The sequence below is a fragment of the Eumetopias jubatus genome, unplaced genomic scaffold (genome assembly GCF_037043125.1).
Source record: "Eumetopias jubatus isolate StellerSeaLion01/CBP00866 unplaced genomic scaffold, mEumJub1_p1.0 scaffold_3, whole genome shotgun sequence".
NCBI lineage: Eukaryota > Metazoa > Chordata > Mammalia > Carnivora > Otariidae > Eumetopias > Eumetopias jubatus.
This window is the reverse complement of record NW_028274809.1, coordinates 161,363,811-161,376,242: the sequence shown is the minus strand read 5'-3', so window position 1 is coordinate 161,376,242 and position 12,432 is coordinate 161,363,811. Positions and strand designations below refer to the sequence as shown.

Sequence of the window (12,432 nt, the reverse complement as noted above, 5' to 3'; positions counted from 1 at the left end):
CAGTGCATTGAGTCAAGTCACTTCTGAGAGTTACAGTCATAGATTAGGTTGTGTTGGAATTTTTAGTTTTTTTTTTTTAATATTCATTTATTTTAGAGATAGAGTGAGGGGAGCGGGAGACGGAGAGAGAAAGAGAAGCAGACTCCCCATTGAGTGACACGGGGCTGACATCAAGAGTTGGACACTCAAATAACTGAGCCACCCAGGCACCCCTGGAATTTTTAGTTCTAAGAGGGGGAGCTCATTTGCTTCTATCCCACACTAACCAGTATTACTTAAAAGCACTTAATGCCCTTAAAACAATCTATAAAACAATGGTATGAGTTTGGAATTATATTACTCTTTTGTAGGTAGATAAACTCACACCTAGAGAATTTTAATGATGATACCAAGATGACACAGCTAGTAAGTGACAGGGTAAGTCATGATTTCTTTTGTGTCCAAATCAAATTTTCTTTCTATAATAACCACACTGCAACGTATAAAGCAAAGGTTATCCTAACAGTTAAAACCACGAGCTGTGTAATGTTAGGTCATTTTATAATCTTTTCTTAAAACTACCATGAGATTATTTCTCAACAAGTTTATAAAGATAAAATTAAATATAATTTGTTTAAATGCTGGCTGGCTGGATGAGTAGATGAGTGGATAGATAAATGGATAGTTGGAACATCCTGTCTGTGTGTGTGTGTGTGTGTGTGTGTGCGCGCGCGCAAGTGTGTAAAGGCTCTGCTTCTCTAAAAATCCTTGGTGCCATTAAAGATGAAATAGACAGCATGTAAATCATGGATAACACTTAGCAGAATATTGTCTAAACAGAATATTGTCTATGACTACATATAAGAATTTCTTGCAGGCTTTCCAAAGAGATTGTGTCCGGGCATTTTTTCCTCTCTTGTGAAGATTACCAGGCGTTTAAAAGACATGACCAATATTAAAAGCACTTTTTAGTCATTGCCAGACCATAATAAAATGCAGCTGATGATAATGGCTGACTATAAGAAACACATCTAATACTATGGGCACCAGCATGTAGGAGGTTTTAGATTCATTTTTATATTCACTCAACAAAATGCCCAGAGCTAAAGTTCTATTTTAAGATGTTAATTCAGGAAAAAGATTATCTTATTAGGAAAGCTCATGTGTAATCCCCAGATCACTGGAAGGAATATGTTCACTAGAATATTATGTATAATATTTTATTGAGTGGATATTATGATTAAAATTGGCTTTCAGACTTTTGAAGAAAATAATATGTGGCAATATAATCCTGTTTGTATTTATCTTTAGATTTTCACATATATATTTTATTAATTATATTGTTACATTTATCTTGTTGCTGTTGGTATCTATTTATGCAGTAATTTGTTAGGACATTTTATTTTTAAAAATATTTTATTATTACCCTTTCAAGGAATAATAGGTAATCCTTTGGAAAGATCGTATGTATGTTATCATTTACATTACAAAATGTTTCTACAGTGATGACTTATACCTCAGCCCGTGGTTTGTAAACCTATGTGGGAATCCTGTGTCTAACTAGACAGGTAGGAGGGGTTAAATTTGTGGTGGAAATAGTCATTATTTCCAAAATTAGAATTCCAGATATATCTAATGCAGAAAAAAAGAAAAATCAAGACGATTTTTGATGATAGCATGTACTTCATGAAGTATTTTATTATTCTAATGATAAATCAGTTGAGATACTTTATGAAATTAATTATTCTCATTCTCTTTGACGGAAGTCCAGTATTTGTTTAAAATCTGTGTATGTTTAGGAATATTGTTTCTTTTAATGATGTTGAATATATTAAGTGTTTGATCATCGTTTCCACATCAGGACATCAACAGCAAAATTCAGCTAAAGTCATCACTCCCAGACAAAAATCTTGGTGGGCTTTTATTTAAACAAACAACAACAGGGGCACTTAGTTGGCCCTGTGATGAGTAGTCCATCAGTGTCGTAGCAAGAATTGAGTCATTAGTAATCAAGGGTAAAATTTTAGCCTGGAATCCTTTCTTTGTTTTGTTTGTTTTTTTTTAACAGAAATTTCTCTATGGTGCTTAAAACTTCTGACTTTTCTTTATTTCTAATCTTTTCAGCATTCCTACCCCTTATATGTTTCCTGGTAACATACCATATCTTCTCTCTCTCAGATACTTGTGTAGTTATTCATTGTATCATGCTTTGCTTTACTGCACTTCACAGATACTGCTGGGTTGTTTTTTTTTTTTTCTTAAACCAATTGGGGTTTGTGGCAAACCTGCCTCTAAGCAAGCCTCTTGGTGCCACTTCTCCAATAACATTTGCTCACTTTGTGTCTCTGTGTCACGTTTTGGTAATTTTCACAACATTTAAAACTTTTCATTATTAAATTTGTTGTGGTGATCTGAGATCAGTGATCTTTGACGTTACTATTGTACTTGGTTTGGGGCACCGCAAATTGCACCCATATAGGACAGCATACTTAATCAGTAAATGTTGTGTGTGCTCTGACTCCTCCACCCATCAGCTGTCCCCCGTCTCTCTCCCTCTGCTTGGGCATCTCTATTCCCTGAGACACAACAATATTGGAATTAGGCCAGTTAGTAATCCTGTAGTGGCCTCTGCGTATCCAGGTGAAAGGAAGAGGCACATGTCTCTCACTGTCAATCCAGCGCTAGAAATGCGTCAGCTTAGTGAAGGAGGCTTGTCAAAAGCCACGACAGGTTGAAAGCTAGGCTTCTTGTACCAAACAGTTAGCCAAGTTGTGAATGCAAAGGAAACATTCTTGAAGGAAATTGAAAGTGTTAGCCAGTGAACACATGAATGGTAGGAAAGTGAAACAGCCTTATTGCTGATAGGGAGAAAGTTTTAGTGGTCTGGATAGAAGATCAAACCAGCCACAACATTCCCTTAAGCCAAAGCTTAATTCAGAGCAAGGCCCTAACTCTTGAATTCTCTGAAAACTGAAAGAGGTAAGGAAGCTACAGAAGAAAATTTGAAGCTAGGTTGGTTCACGAGGTGTAAGGAAAGAAGTCATCTCCAGAACATAAAAGCGTGAGGGGAAACAGCAAACACTGATGGAGAGAAGCTGCAGCAATTCTCCAGAAGCTCTGGCTCAGATCATTCATGAAGGTGGCTATACTAAACAACAGATTTTCAACATAGACAAACAATCTTCTCTTGGAAGAAGATGCTGTCTGGGACTTTCATAGGTGAAGAGAAGTCAGTGTCTGGCTTCAGACGACAGGCTGATTCCAGTTAGAAGCTAAAGCAGCTGGTGACTCAAGTTGAAGCCTATGCCCATTGACCATTCCAAAAATCCTACAGCCCTTAAGAATTATGCTAAATCTACTCTGTGTTCCATAAATGGAACAACAAAGCCTGGATGACAGCACCTCTGTGTACAATACGGTTTCCTGAATCTTTTACGCCCACTGTTGAGACCTACTGGTCAGGAAAAAGATTCCTTTCACAATATGACTGCTCATTGGCAGTGCATCTGGTCACCCAAGAGCACTGATGGAGATGTGTAAAGAGATTAATGGTGTTTTTATCCCTGCTAATACAGCATCCATTCTGCAGCCCATGAATCAAGGAGTCATTTCAACTTTCAAGTCTTATTATTTAAGAAATACAGTTTGCAAGGCTGCATCTGCCGTGGACAGCGATTCCTCTGATGGATCTAGGCTAAATAAATTGAAAACCTTCTGGAAAGGATTCACCATTCTAGTTGCCATTAACAGCATTCATGATCCCTGGGAAGAGGCCAAAATATCAACATTCACAGGAGTTTGGAGGAAGTTGATTCCAACCGTCATGGATGACTTTGAGGGGCTCAAGACTTCAGTGGCAGAAGTAATTGCAGATGTGGTGGAAGTAGCAAGAGATCTAGAATTAGAAGTGAAGGTTAGCATTTTTTTTTAGCAATAAAGTATTTTTAAATTAAGGTATATACATTGTTTTTTTAGACATAATGGTAATGTACACTTGATAGACTACAGTTATTGTGTAAACATAACTTTTCTAAGCACTGGAAAGCCAAAAAATTCACTTGACATGCTCTATTACAACATTCACTTTATTGCCACAGTCTGGAGCTGAACCCACAATATGTCTGATGTACACCTGTAGGCCTTTTATTTAATTTCTAGCTGCTCCAAATACTTCTCACTTGGTGTTTTCCTCGGTCTCTCAGAGCTCTTGTTGTCGCTCTTGGCCATCTGCTATGTTCCTATCACCTCACTGCCGCTACGTATTGATGGATTCTTACCTCAGAACCAATGCATTTCAATTTTCACCTTTCTGAAAGTAAGGAGATGAATTCCAAATGATGATTTCAGAATCAAGTCTTTCAGGCCTTTTCTCTTTCCTAAAAGAAGGAGCAAAAGTATGCCATGGATGTTTTGAAACCATATTTAAGTAGTATTGCTAGCTTGCCACATACGTATGTGCAGCCTGAAGCTACAGGGTGGCTTTACCTGCCACATCCCCATAGGAGAGATACATATGGGCTGTGAGGATATGTTAGGTCAATACTGTAAACAGGTGAATGGTACAATAAAGATTTTGTTCTCGTTATACTGATAAGGCTTTGTTTGGGGACATATTGGCTGCATTCTACCTGCTACGTATGAAGAAGGAACCGACATGTGCCTCTGCAGTGGGGATCCTTATAACTTCATGCATAATGTGTCCAACGTTCCAAAGACGATGTGTGTAGTCCAAGGGTTGGGTTTATCTAATTTTTATAATCATTTTCTGTATTTTGGTTTAAGCTCATGTAAAAGCTAAGTAGTTCTCACATATTTGAAAATACCTAGGGACTCTTAATATTTGGTCCTCATTGCTTTCCTAGGATATGCAACAGAATTATAAGAGGAACACTCTTCTTCTGTTGTTATAAAACTGCTTAAGGAATAAATATTTTTCTTAGGGAGGGATTAAGCAGTTACCTACAAAAGGTGGACTCCTGTTCATAATCTAGAAAAGTTGAAGTCATTTACAAAGCTCAGTACACTTGATGTCTCAGAAGCCATCTCTACAAATAAGCTCCATATTTACCAGCTCTTGTATTGTCACAATCCATTAGTCTTTTGTTTACATTATGAAATGTTCCTACGGTGATGACTTACACCTCAGCCCTCGGTTTGTAAACCTATGTAGAAACCTTGTGTCTAACTAGATAGAATAATCGCTGTTTCCAAAATTAGAATTCTGGACGTACCTAATACAGTAAGAAGAGAGAAACTAATCAAGACTATATTTGAGGTCAAACAGTGTTTCATGACGTGCTTAATAACATATTTTATAATTTTAATGACAGACCATTTGGGATATTTTATAAAAGCAGCCTCGAGAAAGAATTTCTATGTGGGTATAACATACTAATAAGAAATATATTAGATTGTTCTAAAAAGAAATCAAATGAGGGGCACCTGGGTAGTTCAGTCATTAAGCGTCTGCCTTCAGCTCAGGTCATGATCCCAGAGTCCTGGGATTGAGCCTGGCATCGGGGTCCTTGCTCAGTGGGAGGTCTGTTTTCTCCCTCTCCCACTCCCCCTGCTTGTGTTCCCTCTCTCCGTCAAATAAATAAATAAAATCTTTAAAAAAAAATAAGAAAGAAGAAAATAAATGATAATGCTGGGAATCAATTGAAATACTGTTCTAGTTAGAAAAGTAGATAATGCTAATAGCTTTTTCAAAAGTACCTCAGTTTATGGTGTTTGTGGGGTTTTTTGTTTCTTAAATATCTGAAAAGATTTAAAAAGTTATTTCTCAGTTTCAACACATAGGGCGAAATCTTGGCACAGAGAATTTCATGCAGTAGATATTTTGGATGGTTTATTTTTATATTTTCTAATTTTCTTCTTTTTTTGTGGGTAAGTAATCATCTTAGCTTAGAAACAAAAAAAATAAAACATCAACCCATTTTCCTTTTTAGTTGATCCGGTACCATTGTTGACCTGTTATCTTGTTGAATAGAATTCCCTTGTACTACTGCCTCTTGTACATTTTGAATGGAGCTATAATTTATATTCTACAAAGAAAGGTTTTAAGAAACATGTTTTCCTTGTGTATGCTCACATTTTAGGGGGAATAGCAAACCAAGATCTTTTATTAAACAAAGAATGAAATGAACTGATTTAATATAATTTTAGACATTGTTGTTCTGATACCATAATGAAGCTGAAAAAAAGTTTTTGGTCTTCGTGTAAAAGAACATCAGTGCCTATGTTAGCCTGGTGAAATTAGATATAACCAAAATAATCTGTCACAATCTAATTTTCTCTGTTAAGGCTAGCCTGACACATGCTAATAGAATTGTTAGGCCATTTTAGGCCTCGGAGGTGGGCATTCAATGAATACTTGTTGAATTTATGAATGAATAAGTGTAAGGATAAATTATATTCATGTCCAGTAATAAAATGTTGAGTCCGTTAGTCTGGGTAGAATCTTGGATTTATTATTGTTATTATTTAAAATTTGCTCATTAAAACTGAAAAGAATAAAAATGACCTTATACAAAATTATCTTTATGTTAAGTTAAATAAAATACTCATGAACAATTTAAAATTTCCAGAATAAGTTTTTTCTAAAATCATTATTTCCTAAAATGTTTGTTGTAGTCGTTGTGTACATTGTTTTGAGAAAAAAATATTATCACTAAGAGTTAAAACATAACTCAATTGTTAGAAAACATTTATATTTAATAATTTAGCAATTGTGCTCCTTTTCAGTGCTGGTCATGAGAATGGTGTGAGAGCTCTTGCACCGTATATGAAAGTTGAAATGTAGTGGGTTTTCCCAGTATTGTTGCTAGGTAATTTTATGCCTCCAGATTACGATAGTGTTGAGTAAGGGTTAGAACCATGAAATTGTAGAATTGTAGAGCTGGAAAGGATGTTTATCTGATCAGAATTCCCATCGCTTTATAACTGAGGAAAAATGAGACTCATAAATGCAGGATGGGTCAAGCCAACAACATGAATGCTTTTAATTAAAATATTATTTTAAATAAATAAGCTGGTGTATTTATACAGTTGTCAGTAGGTAATGCTTTGCATACTGCCCTTGTCTTTTAGAGATTTTATGTAAAACTGCTGTTCATTTTGGGCTTCTTGTGGCCTCTTTTCTCCTCCATGGAGCACTTGTTTCCCTGGATCTTAACAACTGTGGTGTCTCTCACAATAGGATGAAAATGTCTTTATAGCAGAGGCCTTGTTTTATACTGTTTTGTACTTTTGTACCTCAACTCTAATCATGATGACTGTCACAGGGCAGTTCTTCAAATATTTGGGGAATGAGTAGGGTCTCATAGCAATAAGAAAAATGAATAAGCACTCCAGTCATAAACCTTGCCATCTATTAAATATGTGATTAACAGAGATCAATATGTGTCCCCTTTTTCTCCCCACAGTCTCCAAACGTCCACAACTACCCCGATATGGAAGCTGTTCCCCTGTTGCTAAATAATGTGAAAGGGGAGCCCCCAGAGGACTCGTTATCTGTAGATCACTTCCAAACACAAACTGAGCCAGTGGACTTGTCAATCAACAAAGCCAGGACATCCCCCACAGCCGTTTCATCCTCCCCGGTTTCCATGACAGCATCCGCCTCCTCGCCTTCTTCAACTTCAACCTCTTCATCGTCTTCTAGTCGTCCAGCCTCCTCCCCAACTGTTATCACATCAGTATCTTCAGCATCTTCTTCGTCAACAGTATTAACTCCAGGGCCCCTTGTAGCCTCCGCCTCTGGTGTGGGAGGCCAGCAGTTTTTGCACATTATCCATCCTGTACCGCCTTCAAGTCCCATGAATTTACAGTCTAACAAACTGAGTCACGTTCACCGCATCCCTGTGGTGGTACAGTCGGTGCCTGTTGTCTACACAGCTGTGCGGTCACCTGGAAATGTGAACAACACTATCGTAGTGCCGCTTTTGGAAGATGGGAGAAGCCATGGCAAAGGTAAGGGACACAAGCGAAGCTTTGATTTATTTCAGCACTAGAGGCAACTATGCCTTTTTTCAGTGAGCTGCCCCTAAACCATATGCAAGCACACCACATCCAAAGAGATTCTGTGCACAACACAGACGTCAGCTGATCAACACGGTTCAGTACGAACCAACTGCGTGTTGGCATTGGTATTTCCTTCAGTGTTCTTTAGCCTATATTTTTACGTATCAAGTCGATTAATGTTAGAATTCAAATGTCTTCATTTGCAAAATAATGTTTACCTTCAAATGCTCAGATGGAAAGGATAATCTATATTTAGCATAACTGCTTCTAAGTTGAGTCGCCATTAAAGTAATTCTAAAGTTAGGTGTTTGACTACAAAAGCCTCATGTAGCTTGAGGTCTTAGTGTAAGTTATTGTCATTTTAAATAACAGTGTGACTCAGTATGTTGGAATATTTCAAAATGCAATATTAAAATTCCCTTCTAGGATCTAGAAGGCAGGAAAATACTTGGCTACGTAACACTATTTAATAATACCTGATTTTAAATAGTTGCCTATTTATATATGTTACCTGATTTTATAGAGGGCAGTTATGCAGTTGATCGTGAAGTTGCTCTCCTACCTTTAAGCTCTTATTTTTTTTCCCAATTTTTCCTACAAGGAATTAAAGTAGCATAATGCTGTCGATCTGTTCTTCCTTTATCATGAATCTACAAAATAAGCCACCCTTCTATAGAAATGTAAAATGCCCATCATCATTGACTCATTCCCTCTAAAACTAAACACATATGCATGTATTTTGTCTTCAGGGCCAAGAAATGATGACTGTTTAAGACATACGTTGTATTATTTTTTCTTTGATACCGTATTACTACTGAGGCCCATCATTAAAATATGATTGATGAATGCATAAACATTGCTTCTCATAAAATACTAGTAAACATGGATTTTTATAGTTCTTCTATAAGGTAGGATTCAATGCGTAGAAATAACAGTTGATTGTGAAGTTAGAGAAATTTTTGCAAACAGACTCTACAAAATTGCATCCATCTTTGGCAAGTTACTGTTTTATCTGCATCAAGTTTCTTCATAGCACATGAAATGAATTTTACCTCCTCAGTATTACCAAGTGAAAATATCACATGATTCACAGCACTAAGAGATTTTTAGACTGCAGACTTGAGATGTAGCCATTCCGTGCTTAATGTGGAGACCTCTGTCTTTTGTGCTGTTTCAGGCAAAGGCCATTAACTAGTCCCACCACCATCTTAGTGAATAGGTACAAGAAAAAGAGGTATGAAGTAATCTCTTGGATTTTATTTTAGTTGAACCCCCTCTGATGATACTAACACTTCTGATTAAAAGGACCTAACCAATTTGAATAATAACATAACTGAAGGCCACATTAGGTATTTATTTTCTTTCGTAATTTAAAGATGTATTTACAAATTTTTTAAGAACTAGGAATTAACAAAGAGCAAAAGGGAACCTTGCATATTGCATTACTTTATATATGTGTGTATGTGTATACCGTAGAATCCAGTCCTTGTACCATACCCCTTAAGGGAAATACTGCTTTAATTGTGAAGATGATTGATGAAGATTTTAATGTTGTTCATGACTTTTTTTTTTTTTTGTACAATTTTGATGTACTAATGAAGGAAACAAAATAGATATCTCTTTTATGGGAGAGGTTATTTTTACCTAAGGTGATTGCTATAGAAAGTGTATTGCCAAAATTTAATTTTCTGGAAACTGTATCTCTGCAGAAGAACTTTGTTCGACCCATGCTATAATTTGCTCTCAAGTGTATTTGTTAGTTTCATGCCGTGTTTTTTTACTCAGCAGTTTTCTCATGCCAAGAATAAAAAGTGATATAATCATAAATCCCCTGGATTGTGATATGGACATTAGGAGCATGAGATTCAGGATCAGGAATCTAGACTTAGCCCCCTAACTTACAGCTTTGGACTGGGAAGTGCTCTTCAAAGATTAAATGGGGATAATAACATGATCTATCTTTGAAGATTATTGAGGAGATTAAGTAAGAACTTAATGTCTAGGTTAATCAACTATCAACAAAATGTTTGCAATTATTTATTATTATTTACCTCCACCCTGAAATACTCAAAGCAGTAATGTTCAGAAATTTTTTCTCTGTCGTATAAAAACAAAGTTGGAAGGAAAAAAAATACCAAATTTACAAATGAAAAACTGCTCCCAAGAAATTAGTATAGAAATGCATCTGTAACTTGTTACTACAAGTTATAAGGTTTGAGCGTGTACTATGAGAAATTATCTGGAAACATCCCATATTTTCTATTTTTATTAGTTTGTATTATGTTTTTATAATCACCATATTATACAAATAGTGCTATAGCATTTTATAAGCATTTTTTTAATTGTTTAACTGACTAATTAGATTATGGTAAAAGTGTCTAGTGGAGGAGGCCTGCCTACCTCACAGAATGAATAAAAGAAAGGGCATTTCAGTAATTCTTCAGGCCTTTATTTTGCACATATGCAGCTGGGCACTGGGCCAACGATGAAATGGCTAAGTGATAAAGGGAGCCCCTATTCCATTCCATTGTAGGACTTGTATATCTGGTATGGATAAGCAAGAGAAAATATGATAGGGGAATTGGATTTTCAAAATGCTAATAATAAAATTACAAAACTAACTCCTACAAATGCAGATGATTGTACCGGCTAGTTATTTTTAAAGTTGTTATAACACATCTGGTCTCTGGTAGAGAAATCGTTTACCTTATCTATCATGTTACACAAAGACCTGTGAATGTACCCATTCATGCTTTAAGATGACGTATCATGTGAATTGAGTCATTTGTCCATTCAAGTATTTATTGAGCATCTGTCATGTAGTAAATATTTTATTGGTCCAAGGATACAGTGTTGAACAAAACAGATGCTGTTTCTATCTCAGGGTGCTTATAGTCTACTGGGAAGTATTGACATTAAACAAACAAACAAAAAATCATATAATTAACTGATAATTATGGACATTCTGTGCTTAAGTTGGATTAAAATGTAGACGACTCATGGATTTGCCCAGGGGAGAGAGTTTAATTATAATTGCAATTGGAGAAAGTTGTATTTGATAAAAGTATTTTCACAGTGGGTATTATATATGGTTAGAAATGTTTCCACTGTGATGCTCAGAGGGGGTGGTTAGGGTTTGGGGATGCGGTAGGGTGAAATGTTCACATGAATATGCTTGACTAACAACAGAAGCATGTGAGAAAGCTTTCCATTGAGGATAGAAACTCAGCCCATCCAAGTATTTAAAGAATATTGGTCTAAAGGAATGACACGCTGTTAGCTAGCTCTGTGCACTGACGTATCTCACTTCAGCCTTGAACATGATATGTGATCTGAAGAAAACAGATACTCTGGAAGGTATAGCAAACAAACACAATTTAGGCTAGACCTCCGAAGAGGGAGGATGTCAGAGACGGTCTCCCAGGGAAGACATTTTCCCTCTTGATTCCAAAAAGACAAAGTGGCAGTTAGCCTCCAAAGCGGTTGTGCTGAGAAATGGGAGCTCTCTATGTAGAGGGAAGAACAGCCAACAGACTGATCTGGCCCGAGTTTTGTTACTATGTAATCTGAGACACATTATTTGTAAACAAGACCCTAAAGGGATTATTTGACCTTGTAAAGGAGTTTCAGTCCAGCCTGGGGAAGTTTTTGGTAGACTTCCCAGGAGATTTTCATTAGTTTTTACAGATACTTATTAGCAGAAAAGCGTAAGGGTCATAACAAATCCAAGCAAAGTTGTTCGTGGTTTGTAATTGCCTGGATGAAGGCAAGTTTTGGAATGTCCCCTCCCTCTCTCCCTCCGTCCCTCCCATCCTTCCTTCCCTCCTTCCTGTGGGCATACTATATGCCAAGTACAATTCAAGGTTCCAAGATGAGCAAGTGCCTACTGTAATGGGCCTTATTTTCTAATGTAAGAGGCAAACAATTTATGTCAGATGGGGTAAGAGTGATGAAGAAAAATAAGCCATGATAAGGGGATGGGAAGACAAAGGAGAGGAGTGCAATTTTAGGTACAATCTGGCCTACCTGAAATGTAAGGTATGATAATATACTGATACGGTATATGATATACATATGGATAAGCAAAAGAAAACATGATAGGGGCGTTGGATTTTCAAAATACTAATAATAATATTGCAAAACCATAGACCAGTATGATAATAATACCTGGGGAAGACTTTTACAGAAAGAGAGAACTGAAAGTTCACAGACCCCGAGGAATGAAGGGTGCATGGCTGGTGTGAGGAAGAACTACAAGGCAGCTGGTGGAACAGGAGGGGAGTGAGCAATGGAAGAGCAGTGGATACGAGACCAGAGGGCTGAATAGGGCCCAATCATGTATGGCCTCAAAGAACGTGGGTCGGTTCCTTAGTTTTTTCCAAAATATGGTGGAAGGCCACTGGAACTAGACCTGTGAGCAGGAAAGTGACA

At 36.8% G+C, this 12,432-nt stretch overlaps 1 protein-coding gene across 5 annotated transcripts in view; it reads left to right on the top strand.

The window, feature by feature from the left end:
* The window catches only part of KLF12 (KLF transcription factor 12), a 398,169-nt gene that overhangs the window by 259,835 nt on the left and 125,902 nt on the right, over positions 1-12,432 (top strand). For 4 of the 5 annotated variants that reach the window (XM_088021861.1, XM_028106075.2, XM_088021862.1 and 1 more), the window contains one exon: positions 7,404-7,950. In XM_088021861.1, coding sequence (XP_087877987.1) covers positions 7,404-7,950 — 547 coding nt within the window. Of the gene's footprint in view, positions 1-350; positions 418-7,403; positions 7,951-12,432 lie in introns of all 5 variants that reach the window. The other variant, XM_088021863.1, reaches the window with a different exon arrangement.